At 44.8% G+C, this 20,294-nt stretch overlaps 2 protein-coding genes across 2 annotated transcripts; both read left to right on the top strand.

Moving 5' to 3' along the window:
• The first annotated feature begins 3,418 nt into the window (after positions 1-3,418).
• Positions 3,419-7,655, top strand: LOC133142643 (sodium-dependent neutral amino acid transporter B(0)AT2-like). The gene is made up of 12 exons (XM_061264027.1): positions 3,419-3,572; positions 4,236-4,416; positions 4,489-4,646; positions 4,734-4,854; positions 4,923-5,098; positions 5,201-5,311; positions 5,376-5,617; positions 5,700-5,883; positions 5,958-6,159; positions 6,232-6,391; positions 6,462-6,624; positions 6,803-7,655. The coding sequence occupies exons 1-12, from the start codon at positions 3,552-3,554 to the stop codon at positions 7,046-7,048; spliced, it is 1,965 nt and encodes a 654-aa protein (XP_061120011.1). The 5' UTR covers positions 3,419-3,551; the 3' UTR covers positions 7,049-7,655.
• A 1,356-nt stretch (positions 7,656-9,011) lies between these two features.
• LOC133142801 (vesicular glutamate transporter 1-like) lies at positions 9,012-14,735 on the top strand. The gene is made up of 14 exons (XM_061264362.1): positions 9,012-9,368; positions 9,440-9,588; positions 11,070-11,322; positions 11,394-11,512; positions 11,594-11,708; positions 11,789-11,876; positions 11,997-12,083; positions 12,166-12,302; positions 12,374-12,523; positions 12,618-12,750; positions 13,105-13,215; positions 13,280-13,407; positions 13,477-13,546; positions 13,737-14,735. The coding sequence occupies exons 2-14, from the start codon at positions 9,527-9,529 to the stop codon at positions 14,003-14,005; spliced, it is 1,722 nt and encodes a 573-aa protein (XP_061120346.1). The 5' UTR covers positions 9,012-9,368; positions 9,440-9,526; the 3' UTR covers positions 14,006-14,735.
• Positions 14,736-20,294: the final 5,559 nt, after the last annotated feature.

The raw sequence follows: 20,294 nt of genomic DNA, 5'->3' as shown, positions 1-20,294 counted from the left end.
TTCAGGGTGCATCAAAAATACAGTAAGGTACTTTAAACCTTTATAGGTTCACTTTATTATTTTATTCTAATCCTAGAACTTAAACTTTGTTTATATGCTTTGAAGCCAACCCAGTGTTTTTACTACTGTATTAATAAGATACTCATGTGAATTGTAACTACTGCCCTCTAGTGGATGTGCCTCGAATTGTTCTAATATCACTGTCAATAATCATATTAGCGTAAATTAAATCCCATAATTTGCTTGATGATCCCTCACTGCACACTTTTTTTTGTCCTTTGATTGATTTCCCATCGTAAAACCTGTATTTGACTAGCAAAACACGTCCGAGGTAGCGAATGTACAATCCGGAGGGACATTTGCATTATAATTTTGCAAATTAATTCATTGCAAAACAGAAAGTTTCAGGAGGCGTGTTTGCATTCTGTTTGTTTGCTTTAATATGGTGTGACGTGCACTAGATGACCTCAGCTGTCCATTTCGGTTCTTCCATCTACTACTGTCTTGAGGGAAATAATAATTTATAGTACATTGGATTTGTATTGCGCTTTTCTTTGCAAGTTGTTGTTTAGTAAGTGTCACTTTTTACAACGAGCCCCCATAATGGACCAATGAAGGAGAAAGGCGGAGTTGGCTCAAGTAGCAGCAAAGAAGCGTCAACTTGAGTTTTTAAGGACATTTACCCGCAAATACTTTCAACGAATACGGTATTTACGACCTGTTAACACTCGCAAGTATTCATGACAGTTCACGTACGTCATGCCGTGCGTTTTTGGCAATGCCTTAATGTTTTAGTGCGCTGTTTTGACTTTAAAAGCGGCATACGTGGCAGCGTGTGTGACGATGCAGACAGTGCGCTCCGTGAAATTCACTTTTGCGTCACATAGAAGCCTGCCAATGTCGAGAAAAATCGATTTTAGGACGTTTCTTTAATATGGATAATCTCAACAGCATTTCTGAGTCCCTATGATCGGACGTGGTAATAAAAGCCTATTATTGCGTCAGTTTACGTACTGGTGTATTTTCCCCTAAGAAAAGTAATATACAAAAAGCATTGGATTGTTTTAAAAACAGGGATTCATTGACTTCATTGAGAGGTAGAAAGCAGAGGGAAGAATCCCTTGTCAGCTCCTTCACTTCCCGGACGTTGAAGGGATGCTACCAAGCATCACCTTTCAGACTTTAAACACTGCGTCAATACTTCGCTTGAAACTTTCCTCTGACTGGGCTGTGATACATGATTCGGGTAGGCGGTTCCAGCTATTAACTACACGGGTAGAGAGAGTGGCGTCACCATGGATGCGTAACCTCCTCGGTTTGTATAGCTTCAAACTGTGACCACGTGTCGATGTATCATTATTTAAGATGAAATACTCCCTCAGGTCTTCACCAAGTTCGCCTCGGAGAATGCGCCGGGTATATATCAGATCTCCTCGGTGACGACGGTAGGCCAGAGAGAAGAGATTCAGCTGTTCCAGTCGATCTTCGTAGGAAAGCTGGTGAAGTTTTGCAACTGTTTTCGTACCGCGACGTTGAACTCGCTCCAGCATATCGGATTCGTACTTGGTCAATGGGAATACTGCAGGCAGTCCGTACTCAAGAATGGGACGCACGTGAGAGATAAACAGGGGTCTGAAAATCGCAGGAGTCATACGGGCAAAAGACCGTCTGATGGATCCAAACATCCTGGTGGCAGCGGTGACCTTCTTCGTGGTGTCAAGACTAGTCTTTAGGTCTGACGACACTATGACACCAAGGTCCTTCTCACTTGTGGTGTTTTTAAGGAGATATCCTCCAATATGGTACGCCCCGAGTGGATTCTGAGTTCCCATGGAGAGCACTGAACATTTGGCATGGTTTATTGGAAGCAGCCATTTTTCCGTCCAACTTTGGAGCCTATCTAACACGTCTTGGAAACGGTCAGCATCCTCGACGCTAGTAACTTCAGCCCAAAGTTTTAAATCATCCGCGTACAGTAAACACTCAATGTTCAGTTCTTTCGGGAGATCGTTGACATAGAGCTTGAAGAGTTCGGGTCCAAGGACCGATCCTTGTGGCACTCCACTAGACATAAGCACAGGCGCTGAGTATGCGTCGTTGACTTTCACTCGCATATAACGTCCTTCCAGAAAGTCAGCAATCCAGGATAAGATCTTCCCAGTTACACCAACCCTTTGGAGTTTAAGCAGGAGACGCATGTGAGGTACTCTGTCAAAGGCTTTGCTAAAGTCCACGAAAATGACATCAAGGCATTTACCAGCGTCGACGGCAGCTACCCACTTCTCTCTGGCTACTAAGAGATTCGATACACAGGAACGTCCTTCCTGGAAACCATGCTGAGCAGCAGTTAGCACGTCAAGCTCGTTCAGGTGATTTTGTAGAGCCCGCTTTAGTAGTTTTTCCATGACCTTACAAACGATCGAGGTCAGACATATGGGTCTGTAATTTGTCGGATCATGGCGAGCTCCTCCCTTGAATATTGGTTTGACTGTGCCGATTTTCCAGTCGACAGGTAGACGTCCGGTTTCCAAGGAAAGCTGGAGTATGTGTCGGACGGGTTCTGCAATATGCTCGACAATAGTTCTGAGGAAAGCTGGGTGCATCTCATCTGGCCCAGGAGAGGAGTCCGGCCGTAACTCCAGAAGTGCTTTCATAACATTTTCTCGCTCAAATACAAGATGGTGGAAGCCTGAGTCAGGAACAGGAATATGGGAATCCAGGATCTGCGGCTCGACGGTATACACAGAGGCGTATTGTGAGCCGAGTGATTCAGCTTTTTCGGCATCCTGGAGAAGGAGATCCTCAGAACCCGGGGAACGAAGGGGAGGTATGCCGCTTCCTGCCTTGGTCCTTCTCTTCAAATAAGCGAACAGGAGCTTTGGGGAAGTCTTGGATGTCTCCGCCAGACGCAGTTCATATTCGGTTCGTTTTTTCCGCTTCATTTGTGTGCACCGATTTCGAACTATTTTGTAGCGATCATAGTGATAGGGATGTTAAAGGGAACTTTCCTTTACGTTACTTATAACAGTAAAACAATTGTTTTGGAATCGTAGAAAATAAATGTTGTCAATGTGAAATACTTTGTGATCTTTTGATACATGCGTTCTTAAAAAAAAAAAATCCCCTCTCCAATACGAATTAATTTGTTTACCCACTTACGTAATATAATTGTATTCTGATGTTGTGCATTGTGCTGTCTTCAAAAACACGTAGATTTGAGCTTTCGGTTTGAGGTAACTTAATTGCGACTAAGTTTACGTAGCAATTAAAAAGTCAATGCCGTTTGGACGGGGAACTACAATAAATCACGCCTTTTCAGATCACGTTTTCTTGTATTGTTTCTTTTTTTTTTCTTTTTTTAAACCGTTTATGACGATTTCTGTTCGCAAGCCAATATCTGTGAACGCAGCACGTGGGCGAGGACTTTAATGTGAGTTGTGTTGCCTTCAGTGCCCAAGCGTGCGTAGGATTATAGGCAAGAACGCTTTGTTAGCTTTCAACAACGTACAGTCGAACTAATTGCTGTAAGTATAATAAAACAGAGAAATTGGATGACGATCAGATACTTTCAGGTAAACGAGCTTTTTTTTTTTTATTATTCTAACAAGAATGCCGACAGCCAAAAATGCCATTGAACGCAGCACGTATGCAAGGTCTACACGCGGTGAGCGCGGATAGAAAAAATGCGGTAGTCGTACTACGCATGTAGTTTACATTATTGTACAATATTTCATATCAACAATGTTTATCTTTTTGTTATTGTAGCGGTCTATTCAGTATATTATTTCACTGACGTCGGTGTCTCTTCTATCGAGCTCGAAACTAGCCGCATGTGCGTCCTCTTCAAGATTTCTATCGTCAGTATTTTCCACATTTCTACTCCTGGACTTATACATAAACTACATTACCGACTGCTCAGGTTAGTTTTAGTACATTTTATCACCGTAGCGGTGGATTTGACGTTTTTGTTTTGTATTGCGAGTAAGATGCTTAGATAGTAAATACCGCGAAATGACGTCAGTCGCGCAATCGCCATTTTTTAACTTCGTCACATTATTAATTGGGAAAATATCAATCTGCTTAAAGCCGACTTTTATCTAATAACTTGGAAGCATATAATCAGTGCTTTGTTGTCAAACGTTTGACAGCAATTACCACCTAAATGTTTACTTTGATAATTATGGTGAATTTGCATTTTTAAACTTCAAAGTGTGAGTCTTGTGTTGTCTTCATAGATGGAGAAACACCTCTCTGAGGTGGAGACCAGCTTCCAAGAAGTGAACCCTGATGCTTCCGAGCCTAACGCCCGAGCAGGCTGGAACAGTAAAATTGAGTACTTTCTGGCCCAAGTAGGATTCAGCGTTGGGCTTGGCAATGTCTGGAGGTTTCCATATTTGTGCCATCAAAATGGAGGGGGTGAGCATATATACATTTTTCAAAGTCATTTTAGAAATATTGACTTATTTTTTTGTCGTCGTATGTCCACAGGTTCTTTTTTGTTGCTCTACGTGCTGATGATGCTTCTTGTGGGTATTCCCTTGTTCTTCCTGGAGCTGGCTGCCGGTCAGGCCATCAGACAGGGAAGCATCGGTGTATGGAAGTCCATCTCGCCCAGGCTTGTGGGAATTGGCTACTCCAGCTGTGTGGTCAGTTCAGAACGTTCACCCCAAGTTTGATTTGCGGATAAACGTAATGCCAAATTTGTCCACGGATAAACAATTGTGTTCTCTCAGGTGTGCTTCTTTGTAGCGCTCTACTATAACGTAATCCTGGCATGGAGCCTTTTCTACCTTGGCAACTCCTTTCAGTCACCTTTACCTTGGACGTCGTGTCCAGAGGAGGTCAACACAACAGGTACATGCCGTTCTCATGTCGGATGATAATTGAGGAAAAACATCCTCATCATTTTGTTGTCTTTTCAGATAGTGAATGTAAGGCCAACTCCACCACGTCCTACTTCTGGTACCGTAAAGCGCTAAACATCACGGACAGCATCAATGATGTGGGCTCCTTCAACCCGTACATTGTGGCCTGTCTGCTGGCCGCCTGGGTCATTGTTTGCTTGGGAATGTTCAAGGGGATCAAGACCTCCGTCAAGGTCCTTTAACACTTCATAACAGCAAACCACTGGAATTTTCTGCACGTCAACGCGCTTTTGTGATGTCGTTGGTCTAAATGTTGTTGCTTTGAAACTTCTTAGGTGATGTACTTCTCCTCAATCTTTCCCTACGTGGTGCTGTTCTGCTTCCTGGTGCGAGGTCTTCTCCTTGAAGGGGCCTTGGATGGAATCTCCTACATGTTCTACCCCAAGGTAACGGCAGATCTCTATAAAGATTTATTTTGTTCAACATTGTAACCTAAATTGGCACTTCCAGTTGGCGATCTGGGGAGACATGCAGGTGTGGCGCCAGGCGGCCACGCAGGTCTTCTTCGCTCTGGGCCTGGGTTTCGGTTCCATTATCGCTTACTCCTCCTACAATCCCCGAAACAACAACTGCCACCGTGACGCCTACACCGTGTCTTTCATCAACTTCTTCACGTCGGTGCTGGCCACCCTGGTGGTGTTTTCCGTGCTCGGCTTCCGTGCCAATAAGATCACCGCGGAGTGCGTCGTGAGGTACGTTCGAGTCGAATCAAAATACATAAAAGTGCTGTGTTTACATTTTCGGTTCAGTTTGTTTATTTTTGTCTTTCCTCAGTAACCTGAAGCTGCTGTTGGCGCAGGTCCAAAACGGAGACGTGGACCAAAACATGTTGCCAAGCTTCAACCACTCGGACCTCGGCTCTTTGGGCCTGGTCGCGTACCGCGACTGGTTCAAACAACACGGAAGCCACATCCCGGGGAACTTAACTGACTGTAACCCGGAAAAGGAGATGGAGAAGGTGCCGTTTTTGAACTTAATTGCCATGATTGGTTTTAGTCTCGCACGCGTAAAATGTCCAACGTGGTTTTTCAGGGGGTGCAGGGGACTGGCCTGGTTTTCATCGTCTTCACAGAGGCCATGTCACTGTTGCCCGGCAGCCCCTTCTGGTCTGCGCTCTTCTTCCTCATGCTGCTCAACCTGGGCCTCAGCACCATGTTCGGCACCATGGAAGGCATCCTGGCGCCGCTCACCGACCGCTTCAAGACTCTGGCAAACAACAAGACCAAACTCACAGGTGATGTGGCGCTTCGCCTCCTCCCGTCGTCTGAAACGCACGTTGATATCATCTTGACCGGTTCCCGTTTAGTTTTGAGCTGCCTCGTCGGCTTCCTGATCGGCCTGCTCTTCACTCAGCGTTGCGGGAACTACTTTGTCATGATGTTTGACGATTACTCGGCCACCTTGCCGCTCATCATCGTGGTGGTGTTTGAGAATTTCAGCGTGTCTTGGCTGTACGGAGCGGACAGGTGAGGAAAATGCGGCAAAAATCAGCTTCGCGTCTCAGTGTCTTATTTCTTTTTCCCCCTTTCTTCAAAGGTTTTTGGACGACATCGAGGAAATGCTGGGTTGGCGTCCGTCTGTGGTCTACAAGTATCTGTGGAAGTACATTTGTCAGCTGGCCATGTTGACACTGCTGGCGGCCACATGCATTCGCATGTTCATCAAAACGCCAACTTACATGGTGTGGAATAAAGAGACGGTACGCAGCATCACTGATTTCCTCTTGATATTAATTAGGTCAAACAGTCATGGCTGGTAAGGATTCTCGTCTATGTTCTCCAAAAGCTTCCAAATTATCCGAGCCATTGGGGTTACAGAATGAGGCTTGCGAAATATGAGTTAAAGCCTTTGCCGTTTATTTTTTTTTCATTTCCCAGTCTTCCGAGATTGCCGTGCCCTACCCAGGCTGGGCTCTGGCCGTCTTAGCCTCGCTGATCATCTTCGCAATGCTGCCCGTGCCGGTCGGCTTCTTCTACACGCTTCACCGGGACAGGAAGTTAAGAGAGCCTCGCTCTGGCATGGTAACACTCAATGAGTACAGAGTTGTTAGCACCAAGTGTGAAACCCCCCTGAACGACTTGACCGACGTCGGCCCATGGCACCGCGATTCGGGTTCAAACTGATCTCGCTTATTCGCAATCGTGTTTTGTATCAGGACAACAGGACCGACCCAAAGGTAACATTTGGATGTTATATTGTTATTACACGAAATGGTTGATATTGCAGTACTACATTTCTGAGCTCAAGTAATGTGAGCTGTTCAGTCGTTGGCGAGATCAACCTGTCCGCTTCGACCGTTCAGGAATTTTTTGCTCTTATATCCAAGTTAAGAAGCGTATTTATTTTTCAAGGCATCTGTCAAGTCAGTTTCATTCCACAGGTCAAGAGTTTGTTTCTCAGATGGACACCAGCAGACAAATTCCAATGCATAGTGTGCCGTGTTGAATTGTTGTAGGTTTGCGATATTTTCTACGTCTGTTTTGCCTTGGCATTGTTTTGAAGGTGTTCGGTGTACAGGTGAGAAAGTTATGAACAAAAGTGATTTATTGATGCCAGTATGCAAATGGCAAGTGCCTTTTTCCAGGGGAAACAAAAGTGCCATGTACAGTTTAAACATTTCCTGTGAATTATTTTCAAAGATGTACAGAAGATAGAGTAATGCCTTTTATGTAACATTGTTATGAAAACATGTTTCTCATTAAAGTGGTTCTTTGAACTGTTTTATAACAATTTTGTGTTCTTCCAAACCTGCATCGTTTTGAACATTTTGAGATTAGGAGGTGCATTTTCTTTTAAGGAGACACAAAATGGAGTCTGCTTTTAAACTGCTTACATGTTTGTGTGCTTGTTGTGGTGGAGACCATCCGCGTGTGTCCCATGTGGAAATGCTTGTGTCTTGGGAGCTCGGTTGTCTTGGATGTGCTTTGCCTCGCCAAGTCAGATAGGACGACGACCGAAACCAGCTCCCACCTCAGGTAGGCACAATCCTCACCATTCCTTTTAGACCAAATATATTATTAAAAGGGCTTGCGTGTCAGTGCACCTCTAGTCGATCTTCATGGCAGACCTTTTTTCGCTTTTACTGCTGCTGCCTGCCGTGAGCTGCAGCCTCCTCACCCACAAGGACCCAGCGGCACTCCCTCCGCCGGCTCACATCCAGGCTGCACTTAAGAACCAGGAGGCCGGCCATGTCAACCCAAAATTAACACGTGAGTCCAGAATGAGCAGATGGTTTTTGGAGTAGAAATTTTTTTAGGTCATCTCAAATGTCGCGAGTGAAATTAGGACTAAGGAAAATAACAGAAAATCCGCAGTACATAAAAGTATTTATACGGTACTTGTCCCTCCCCTCAAACCACTGATAAGATGCCCATGTAGACCAAGGCAACGGCAAGGTGGGCATCTTCATTGTGGCGGCAGCTGGAACGTGCACCTTCATGGCTGTTGTGTACTGCATCTACAGCAAATTCTACAGCAAACAACCTTACCTACACGCCCAACTTGAAGAAGACTCAGGTACAATATAAATGATATTGTCTGATAAATGCAGTTCATGTTTCAAATCTCTAGATTTTAAAAAGTCATTTATTAAAAAAAAAAAATTGTCTAGATCCGACGGGCTCGCCTTCGATGTATTTCCAAGCCGCCGGTGAGGCGTACGTGCGGGGCGGAACCGGGTATGGTTCCCTTTCAGACACGCCCTCTGTCATCTCTGTCCCCCCTTATCTGTCCCCGCCTCCTTCCTCCATGCCTTTCCCCCCCCTCTTTGCCTCTTCTTACTCCCGTTCTTCTTCGCGCTCCCTCAGAACCATCTCGGCCAAAGACCTGCAGCAGGGTTGTATCTGAATAGCGAGTATACTCTCAGGAGGTGGGGACTGGGGGGGGGGGGGTGCACGTTGACTTAATCAGTACATAAACGCATGTTGTGAACTTTTTTGTGTATTTGTAGTCCGAATAAACAAGATTCCATAGCAAATGATCATTTCCACATTTTATTGATTATTCATTGCTCCCAGTATTAGTTGTTGTTTTTTAAGCAATGCAAAATGTGTTTTCATTTACAATGCACAATGTCTGCTGTTGCATTTAAATTCTTCTCATATTTCTTCCCATCCCACCCAGTGCTTCCTCGCTTCACTCCCATTTGTTTTCTCTCCTTCCATTCATGGTGCGCCGCTTCATGGCGTGTGTCTGTGGGGGGGAGGGGGGAGCTATACCTGGGACTCACTCTAGCGGTCCCACTCACTCGGGGAGATTAGGCTGCGGTAATCTGGACGAAGGCGAGAGAGAGACAGCCATCAGCATGACTTCCGTCCCAAGTTGCCTCCTGTGGGCATCCCACCTCCCCAGAACGTAATTTCTTTTGATTTTGTATCTTCACAAAACTGAGGACAACACTTGGACAATGTTTTTGAAATCAATTTTACTCCAAGGCAGCTAGAGGTGGGTGCTTCATCTGCATTCAAAGTGTGGTTTTTTTTTTTTTGAAACTAATTAAATTTATTTTTTCGAAGTTCGGATGTGTTAGTGGCATCCAAGAAGCGTGCGCACCAGCACAGGACTAAGCTGTTGGGAAGCGCGCACGGGCTGGACGAGTGAGGATGGAGATCCGGCCGGACAGGTTTAAGGCTGCGGCTGCCAAAACTCTGGGCAAAATATATGGGTAGGTACCAAAAAATGATTTATACACACACATAATGTCCACGCATTGATATTAATTATAAACAATAAAACAACCGCAGAGAAACATTGACAATATTTCAACAGGGAAAGTGAGATCATGTTTTCTTGAGTCTCTATTGCAGGACCGCTCAATGTCAAGTATAGCACACGGGAAACCGCCATCAATAATTAATGACTTAGCAGTCATGCAATAGCTTTAAGGAGCGAACAATAATCAAATTTAAAATGGTTCGGACAGCTCCAACCCTCCCTTCTCATGCAATGGACACCAACAACAACAAGTCCGACGCTCTCGCTATTATTAGCAGTACCGCTGTTGTCAGGAGGATGCGCTTGAGATCAAGCGGAGACTAACTTGTGATGCTTTTCCCAAAAAAAATCTGTCCACCTACTTAAGCAGAGTGTGAGTACTTTTTCCGCTTCTGATCCAATATTGGAACACGGCCGTCCGACCCACTGCGGGCGGGAGCGAGTATTTCCGCTGAGTTGTTGGTGGACTTCCCTTTTCTTTCTTTCTGTGCGGGATTTGATCTAGTGTCTAAACACTTAAATCCTATCCAGAAATAGCCTCTCTCTTCTCCAAGCTGTCGAGCCACGTAAATCCCCCCGCGGGGCCTGTACACCTTGCTCCGCCCCGGTATAACTCGTCACGGTGTACCTAAGCCCTTCCACTAGCAGGCCTCGAGATTAGGTCAGTAGACACTTGGTCCTGCGGTCCACGTGCCGCCGCTCTCGCTTTCGTGCGTAACGCGCTCCCAGCTGCACGCCACACCCGGATGAAGGAAGCAGGCCGGGTCTTAAGTCAACGTAGGCCTCATTATACAAAGTACTCACACTTTCACGAGTTTAGAATCTCAACTTCCTCTTTTATTAAACACAGTTTTGAATCATTAACTTAAATAACCCCTTTTTTTTTTTTTTTTTTAAAGTAGCTTGGAAACATTATGAATTACACACACAAAAATCTAATGATTAGGACTGAGGGAAGAAAGTTCCTTGACTAGTCAAATTATTATTTTTAAATAAATCGCAAATACAGTATTGTGTCATTTTTTTGCAAGCGTGTGACAAGCCTCCAAAGCGTGTCCTCATAGGAGAGCAACAAGCTCAGGTAAAGTAACCTGCAAGGATTACAGCGGATTGTCTTTAATTCATGGTAAAGCCAAAGCGCCATAGTGGAGAGAGAAAAAAAAACACATTGTACATATGAAATAAACAGCTGGATGTTGTAAAGCTGTGTGTGTGTCAGCGACGTTGGGGAAGAACATAGTCAAGATGGAAAAAAAAAAAGACGAAAATAGTCCAAGGCTTTCAGAGATATTAATAATTCACACTTGAGAAAATCTATTTATACATCTTGCAAGAACTCAAAGAGCTCACGTTTGAACCTCTTGGCTTTGTGCTTTGCATGTCACTGCTTTCAACAAGGACATTTTATTAAATATACTTTTTTGTTCACAGGGCTCTGGAGAAGAAGCAGGAGAATGGCGAGACCATCGAGCTGTCGGCCGAGGGTCGGCCGGAGCTGGTGGAGGAGAAGGAGCTGCCGGTGGTGGACTGCACGTGCTTCGGCCTGCCCCGCCGCTACATCATCGCCATCCTCTCCGGCATCGGCTTCTGCATCTCCTTCGGCATCCGCTGCAACCTGGGCGTGGCCATCGTCAGCATGGTCAACAGCCACACCGTCTACAGGGACGACAAGGAGATCATCGTGGTAAGCAGAGCCAGGAGATGCCATCTTCACACTATGCGGCGGCCTTGTAAGTAACCCCTGTGTCTTTACAGAAAGCGCAGTTCGATTGGGATCCGGAGACGGTCGGAATGATCCACGGTTCCTTCTTCTGGGGTTACATCGTGACGCAAATTCCCGGAGGGTTCATCTGTCAAAAGTTTGCCGCTAACAGGTCAGCCCCGCGACGGCATTTCTCTGAAGGACTTTGTCATGCTAGCTTTTCTTCTTCCTTCCTCCCCGCTTTCCTTTTCAGGGTGTTTGGATTTGCCATTGTGGCCACTTCTTTCCTCAACATGCTCATCCCATCGGCAGCTCGCATGCACTTTGGCTGCGTCATCATTGTCAGGGTGTTTCAAGGCCTCGTGGAGGTGACGGCCTCTTTTTCTCCCTGTTGACTGGCAGTCAAGCAATATTCATACTAAATCTGTCTTTCCTTGTCGTCCTCCAGGGGGTGTCCTACCCTGCCTGTCACGGCATTTGGGCCAAATGGGCGCCTCCACTCGAAAGAAGTCGCCTGGCTACGACAGCCTTTTGTGGTACACCTCATTCATTGTTCTGTTTAGATAAGATGGCGCCCAAGCCTCGGCCAATTGGAAAGTGGTCATTTGTGTTAAAAGACGTGTATTTGGACTGATTCACCAATGTTCTATTTGAAGGTTCTTATGCGGGTGCCGTGATTGCTATGCCATTGGCTGGAATCCTGGTCCAGTACTCAGGATGGTCCTCAGTCTTCTATGTCTACGGTAAGCCAGTCCATTGTGTCAATATATATTTTTAAGGCCAATCAAATCCACACTTTGTTGTTTTTGACCTTCTGCTCGCCAGGAAGTTTTGGTATCATGTGGTACTGCTTCTGGATCATGGTGTCTTACGAAAGTCCCGCCGCCCACCCCACCATCACGGAGGAGGAGAGGAAATACATCGAGGAGAGCATCGGCGAGTCGGCTCAACATTCGGTGTCGGTGAGTATATCGTAACGTTCTTCTCCTCGTACTTGTCAGCCGACGGATGATCCGCTTCCGCTGTGCTCCAGAAATTCAACACACCCTGGAGGGCCTTTTTCACATCCATGCCCGTGTACGCCATCATTGTGGCAAACTTCTGCAGGAGCTGGACCTTCTATTTGCTCCTCATCAGCCAGCCTGCCTACTTTGAGGAGGTGTTTGGCTTCGCGATTAGCAAGGTGAGCTCTTGATGTGAAAAGATTCACTTTAGCACAAAGTCTGAGTACTTTGGCCGCCTTTGGTGATTTCTTTGTATGTGTGTGGTCAATGCAGGTGGGAATAGTGTCAGCTCTTCCCCACCTGGTCATGACCATTATTGTGCCAATCGGAGGCCAGCTCGCCGACTACCTGCGTTGCAACCACATCATGACCACAACCAATGTCAGAAAACTCATGAACTGTGGCGGTAAGGAAAGCAAACCAACTGTAGTTTGTCTTTTTTTTAATTTTTTTTTTTATTAACGTCGGGGCACTATTGAGGTATTTTTGTCAGCATTATTGTAACTTTCAAAACTTTGGATTTTTATTGGCCACCATGTTTTGGGCTTTTGGACGAATGTTTTGCCACGAGCACAGAAATAATACTGCTCTATGGAAGTGTGCTGAGAGCACCGTGACTCGGTATGTGTTATTTTTAAACAGCGGAAGGAATCAATAGTGTGGTGAAATGGAGAACATTGGCATTGTGCATACAGTTCAGTGCGCAGGAAACTTGAGGTCATTGTCAACAATGATATAGACGTTTCTTTTTTTCTTGCAGGCTTTGGCATGGAGGCCACGCTGCTGCTGGTGGTGGGCTTCTCACACACAAAGGGTATGGCTATCTCCTTCTTGGTTCTGGCCGTGGGATTTTCAGGATTTGCAATATCAGGTAAAGTCATCCAATTATTCAAATAAAAGCAACTGATTCAATGTCTTTTTTTTAATTGGTCCAGGATTCAATGTCAACCACTTGGACATTGCTCCGCGCTATGCCAGCATCCTCATGGGCATCTCCAATGGGGTGGGCACGCTGTCCGGTATGGTTTGCCCGCTCATAGTCGGTGCCATGACGAAACATAAGGTAATTGCCGCGGATTTGTCCGACTTTGCACTAACATTTCTTCTCAAGCTCTTTTCGTTTTACTTGTAGACGCGGGAAGAGTGGCAAGGTGTGTTTCTCATCGCCTCTCTTGTTCATTACGGAGGCGTTATATTTTATGGTATGTGCCTGCGACACCTCGTTTCTTCCGATCGTCACATTCTATAGTTAGGTTAAAGTACAGATACTTGAGAAATAAGTCAGGGGTTCAATTTTGGCGCTGATAATCCTCACTTTAATTCTGTTGCCCCTCGGTCAGATTCTCGAAGGATTTTGTTTCCCATTGGAATTGTTTTTATCGTGTCTCCAAGGCCTCTTTGCATCCGGAGAGAAGCAAGCCTGGGCCGAGCCGGAGGAGCTGAACGACGAGAAGTGCGGCATCCTGGACGAGGACGAGTTGGCCAACGAGACCGATGAGCTGTACCGTACGAGTGGCGGCTACGGCGCCACCGACCAGGGGGCCGACCCCAACGGGGGTTCTGGAGGTGGCTGGGTGTCGGATTGGGACAAAACAGAGGAGTATGTGCAGCCGGCCGGAAGCAACAATTACCTTTACGGCGGAGATGAGGAGCTGACATAAAGAGGAACCGTGCTGGTAATGTTTACAGCAACTACATCTTCTTCACTTGGTGGCAAGCGGAACTTTCAAATGGTCTCTTCCACGTGGTTGAGGCCGACTGCACGCTGGACATTAGTCAATGTACGATGTGTGTTTACGTGTGGTTGCATCGTGTCTTAGGCCTTAGGAGGCCTGTGTTTATCTATTGTAGACGTTTCGAACTGAACAAACGGGAGGTGTGTTTTATTTCTATGCCTCAAGCAATACAAAAAAAAAAGTCAAGTTGTTTCAACGAACGGCTGCGAGGAATAATAACAAAGGGGATTGATTTGCCTCCATGTGCACAATTTTAAGACATCTTGTGCCAATATAGCGACATTTAATCATATAACCTGTTTGACATTCTGGATTTGTAGGTCTGAGTGCACTATTAACTATTAAAAGTTAGTTTTTACCATTTTGCGCTTCATTTGTTTTCCTTTAAGTTGCAATATGTAATTAGAAGTCACTCGTCCTGCACAGCAATGCATTCCGATGGGACCCTCTCATTTCTCATCTTTCCGCTTCTTTTCAGGTGTGGCCGGAATATGGGATGGGTTTTATCTGCTCCCGAGACAGCAAACTGATCGACAAACTGAAGTGCAAGGACATGGATATGCGGGGAGGGGGGGGGATGGATTTTGATGGCACTTACGCTGCGGCTCAGCGTCTCACCTTACTGTCTTGCTCTGGGCAGCAAAATCAATGGGATTATCCTGCACATCCATCTGGCAGGAGGAAGTTGACGGTGTTTAATCTGTCGAGTGTAGTTAAACCATTGATGCTGATAATACAAGTACAGAATCATAACATTGACTTAACATGGCATCCCTTTCATTTCTTTGGAAGTTTACATTCCCTGTATTTATGAATAATAAATAAAATCCTGTGCTCAATTGCAGGTTCTCCTTACGGCCAGCAGATGTCAGCATCGTACTAACGGTACCTTGGTATGTTCCAGATTCCCAGCCCACTCACGGCTTTGACTCTGATTGGCCGATTGGACCAGAAAGTGCCACGATGGAGTGTTCCAAATCAGAGGAAAGACTGCAGTTAAGTCAAACTTTTGAAATAAAACCAATACAAGAGCATTATTTTAAAAGACACTAATTAAAATGTGATATATGTTCATCTTCCTTAAAAATACTCGTCACATCCATTGGGCATGTTTTGCTTTTTATCGGGAACAAATTGTATGTGTAATAGACCCAAAGAATAAGTAGTCCATTAAAAGAGAAAAGCCACGAGTGCATTTATGAAGGGTCAGCACAGAGATGTTCTTCTGCCCTTAAGAGGCCACATATTGCAGGTTTCACGTTCTCACAAGTGTACTTTGGGGCCAGTTAATGTATTTTCTGCAGCTTCCCCTTCCCGCTTTGGCTGTCCATCTACCGTTGAGAAGCTCTAAAAGCCGGCGTTAAGTAATCATAAGGGTGGCTTTCATCCGGCTTCTTAAAAATACGCCTGGCTGATAATGCCCTTGAAATAAAATCACACGCGGAGGATGATTTGAACCTGTTCTTCCACTTTACGTGACAAAAAAGCAAATTATAACATTATTCAAAACTGGTTTGCTCCTTTCGTCCCTTGAAAATTTGTAATGGTAAACATTGTCAAAGGGCTCGCCAAAGGAATCCGTAATTAGAACAAACCATTGATTAAAGAAAAAAAACTAAAACCTTGAGTTGATGGGGAAAACACAGCCGGAGAAAGGATCAGACTGAATACACACCAAATGCTTGTGTTTGATTGATCCAGTGATGTGTAATAAATAATGAGTATGATGGAGGGGCATCAGTACAGAGAGGAGAGAAAGAGAGCGCCAGCCAGCACTATACTGGGCCAATGAAGAGGTGAAAGTGTGTGTGCGCGTGTGAATCTGAGTGTGTGTGAGGGAGAGTGAAAAAGAGACAGACTGCACAATCTAGTAGCTCAGGCTGCTTGGTTCACGCCGATGCACATTTACTCACCGAAGGCTTGAAATAAGGAAGAAGTGAAATAAGTGCTCTCAAAAATGTTCATGTTGTCCCTCAACTAATCAAGTGGATATATATATTTTTTTAAATTTCTTTTTTTTTTTTTGTCTTTGCTGTCAAGGCGATCTTTGTGGATACGACCTGAACTACGGCACAAGCAAAGTGAAAGGTATTTCTTTACGTCTCATTTATGTTTTGAAGTGATGTCAAATGTGATCAAGTGTGACTTGTGTTTTCATGTTCTATGTATTTATTTATTTTTGCTGAGAGTAAGTCGCTAGAACATGTGACCGAGCGGGAGGGAGAACGAGTCCTCTAGGGGCCAATTCGCATTTTTTATGTAGGTGGGCACCGCAAGTAAATTGGGACAGAGACTTTAAAGAAAAGTCTTTGGTGATTGCGCGTCGTACGCAGCAAGACTGATGAATGGTCTTTCTTGCTGGCTTGAAAAACGAAACATTTTTGTGGTTGATGATCGATGACATCATTGACATTTTCATTGACCGGTTTTCACATGGGCATAATTCAAAAATAAAATAAACATAGATGATTCCGAATTCAGCTACTGTGTAAACTAGCTAAAAGTTCTGCTTTTTGCCGAGTGACCTTATAAATTCCAGCTTTATCGTTGTATTATTTCAAACTTCCAATGACCCATGTACGACTTTATACTTTGTTTTTGCCCACTGCGGCCTAGTAACAAATAAACATACATGCGTGCATAGGCAGAAAAGTGTAACATGAGTGCTGCGTTTCTGTATTGCACAATCTAATTGACTTTGCAAAGCCTCCTAAGACCACACGCTGGAATGCACAACAAGCATAATTGGCTTCAAAAGCATTTAATTTTTTTTCCTCACAGAAGCGCTTCTCTGGGGATTTAGTCGGAAAGAAAAGAAGAAAAAAATCCAAACAAATGGGGCAATTTAGAGTGCAGCCTGCCCACTGAGATTAATAGCCTCCTCAAACACAAGCAGCAATTGATCAAAATAGAAGGAAGGGGACGGCCGAGAATGCGAGCTGAGTGATTATATGCAACGTTTGTGCCTAATGCCAAAAGACAATGAGATTGTCACACAATTGTTCAGAAGATTAAAAAGCTTTAGACGCAGAATAGGTTGAAAAAGTAAAAACTCTTAGGAACATCTTAGTGTACCGTCTTCCCGTAAGAAAAATATCTCGACAGCGCCACCTACGTGGTATAGCAATGCTGCGGGCAAGCGAATATTTCCAGTGACAGCTAACTGCTGCGGAACAGTCTGGTCTTATTAGTGGCAACCTGCAGCCCCGTCGAGAAGAAATGCAAATAAAAAAATACATATAAAAGAAAAATCACGCCGCGATGCTCCCACACTGGCTCTCACTGAGGGATTAAAGTGGGCTACAGCTGGGTGGAACGACAAAGAAGCACTATCAGAGGAAAACACTCATTCACACAGAAAGGGTTGGGGCTTTAAACATAAGAATTATCCTCCAGTATCATTTTTAATGAACTATTAAGCGCCTCCTTGTTGCGCGCATTAAGAGCAAAGGAGGCGCTTGCTGTTTCTGCCTCGTCCATCGTGTATGGCTCCACTTCCCAGGGGTGTGTGTGTGTGGGGGGGGGGGGGTGTGTTAGGCGCTGTCAGCCATAAAAACAGCAAACTGCACATCCACTGTTAAATTGAGGCAGACAGGCTTTACTTTTTCCTGACTGGGGGGGGGGGGATTTTGAAAGGGCTTCTTATTTTAGGCTGGAACACCAGAAAAGGAAAAGCAAATTTAATTAATAGAAAGAATAAGGTTAGCCTGCGCGTGAGCATTTCTACTCGAGCTGTGGCTCGCAGCAGCTCCTTGCCAGATGGTGTCATTTTCTTTTAACCACATTGGTAAAAACAGTTATGGAAAAAAAAAAACATACAAATATTTCTTCATTTTATAAATTCACTATCTTATTTGCTCAAACATTTTATTTTTTCCATTTGAAGCTTTAGAAGTGATCCAGGGTTGCCGTGGCAATAGCAGTTTCATGTGTACCGTATGTGGCTTTAAAGATTTTCTACCAGAGTCGTACAAATATTGAAAGAAACGATAATACTGTGTTAGCACAGTTGTGATAAGTGTTAGTGCCCGCATCCAGTCCAGTGCCTCACTTTCATGTGAGTTTCAGCCTGTGTTACCATGGCAACCTGCTTCCTCAACATGTGAGGTGCCGTATGTAGAAGCCGAGCGACCGCATTGTTTATTCACACTTCTCTTGATTCGCTTTAACGGCAACTTTTAGGCGTGGAAAATTCAAAGTATTTAGTTTGCCAAACGCTGCTACCAATGTAAAATGACGCTGATAAACGTTTCCTTGCATTTCATGACGTGACATGACACGCTAGGTGTACGGACCGTAATGGAGCCTGACAGTCACTGTGGCGCAGTCCTCGGTCTGGAGGCCGTGTCTAACAGCTCGTATTAGCATCTTGCTGATTGTTGTCACTCAGGCTTACGTTTTTGTGAGTTGGCAGGCCAGGTAAGTGAATCTGTCACTGCGACGTTTGATTTGCGACTGTTTAAATTGACTGCTTTTTAGCCAAAACTCTGTCAATTATAAAAACACTTATGCGGCGCCATCTTGTGGCAGCTCGATACGGCGGAGACTCATTTGACCCATCCATTCATCATTCCAATTTGGATCACACAAATGTAACCAAAATGGTGAGACAAATAGTAAACAGGATCTCAACCCTCAATTGTGATCCACATCGAGGTCTCCCCAGCAGATTCAGCCAAGTTTAGCCCAAACGAGGCCCTCGGCGCCCCATCCTGCTGACCCAATTATATCCGGTCTGAAGGGAAAGACAGCCCATTTTCATCAACACGAGACGGCCAGCCAAGCTTGCACTTACTGGCCTGCCATACACGTCCTTTATTTATTTATTTTTTTAAAAGACAAGACACATGCATATGAGCCTGTCTCTCATATGCGCGTGGCTACTAGCTGAGTATCACTTGGCAGGTGAGCCTTTTGCCTAAAAATAACTCTCCTTGCCAAGGTGAGGATGTGGAAGACTGAGCTGGAGGGCAACGCGTGTTTATTTCCATCAGTACATCCGGGGCTAACAAATGCAATCATCCGTGTAATTACCACGAAGCAAGATTAGCTTTGTTTTGTTAGATATGACATAGATTATTCCATCTTTGGGTGGAGACAATTAAAAAATGCCTTTTGGGATCCTGCTCATAGGCAAAGCTTGTGTAGTGACAATTAGAAATGTTATATCAACAATACAAACAGGCATATATTCTTTATCCACTGCTACTGCAGCTTTGTAAGCATTACGTGTGTATTACACCGCCCTCTGGTGGCCAAGGTGCATACATATTAATGACAAAATAACACGTGATCACGCGCTTTTATCTCCTTAATTGTTACATAAGTAGAACTCCCTTTTCTCATTTGACCAACATGAAGAATGGACACGTTTCCGTTCCCTAGTGGCGTCACTGGCTCAAGCGCTTATGACGTCATCGTCGATCAAACAAAAACAGCGGACCCCACTCCAGGCACTCGAGTGACTCATCGTGTCCGAGCGGTGATTGATCGGGGCTGGAGTGCTCTTGATTGCTCCTCATCACTGGCGGCGTGAGGGGAAGCCGAAGGGCAAGAAGCCAGAGAAGGAGAGCAATATAGAGGACACAACTTGGCCGCTCTACTTTAGAGAGACGTAAAAAAAAAAAAAGTGGGACAATCTGTTCCTTGGATGATCTCCAATTCTACTTTCCGGGGACTGACACACTGAAAATATATCTATACACTCGTGCTGTCCTACATAACCGATAGAGAAATTGAAAAAATGAGGAAATATGTCGACAGATCCTTTTCCGGTGAATCGCATCAAACCAAATATTACCTGCGGAGGAGCGGAAAAATCCGTACGTCATTCTTGTCACAAATCTCTCACCGTTCCGAACAAGCGCATCCATCTCTGTCATCGTGATGAATCACTTCCAAGTTGGCATTTTCAATTAACGCCCATCTCCTAATGGTGTGATGCACTTTAGAGGCTATTTTATATATTTTTTGGTCCAACAAAGGAGGCAAATAAATGAATTTTGCTTCTCATTCATCCCGCAACTCTGTTGTCCTCTCCCTCGCCTTTCCGCACCCAAATCGGATTAGTCAGCTTTATGCAAACCGCAGCTCTCCTGTTCACTTTGGCATGCCAATTAGCTCTCCTGCCGAATCTCTCGGCTCTTTTTTTTTTAAGTCTCTTATCTCGCTGAGTGAACATCTCCATCCAATATTAGATGAGATTTTGCTCATA

Source organism: Syngnathus typhle, linkage group LG18, assembly GCF_033458585.1.
Source record: "Syngnathus typhle isolate RoL2023-S1 ecotype Sweden linkage group LG18, RoL_Styp_1.0, whole genome shotgun sequence".
In the NCBI taxonomy this organism is placed as follows: Eukaryota; Metazoa; Chordata; class Actinopteri; order Syngnathiformes; family Syngnathidae; genus Syngnathus; species Syngnathus typhle.
The sequence above is the reverse complement of the archived record's forward strand: the minus strand, read 5'-3'. Positions and strand labels throughout refer to the sequence as shown.

Bases quoted from the DNA above. Each gene is read 5' to 3' on its own strand.
- LOC133142643 (XM_061264027.1), top strand. From the start codon at position 3,552: ATGACGATCAGATACTTTCAG. The intron at 4,647-4,733 runs GTCAGTTCAGAA...GTGTTCTCTCAG, and splicing joins TTGGCTACTCCAGCTGTGTG to GTGTGCTTCTTTGTAGCGCT. The intron at 5,884-5,957 runs GTGCCGTTTTTG...GTGGTTTTTCAG, and splicing joins CGGAAAAGGAGATGGAGAAG to GGGGTGCAGGGGACTGGCCT.
- LOC133142801 (XM_061264362.1), top strand. From the start codon at position 9,527: ATGGAGATCCGGCCGGACAGGTTTAAGGCTGCGGCTGCCAAAACTCTG. The intron at 11,877-11,996 runs GTACACCTCATT...TTCTATTTGAAG, and splicing joins GGCTACGACAGCCTTTTGTG to GTTCTTATGCGGGTGCCGTG. The intron at 12,751-13,104 runs GTAAGGAAAGCA...TTTTTCTTGCAG, and splicing joins AAAACTCATGAACTGTGGCG to GCTTTGGCATGGAGGCCACG.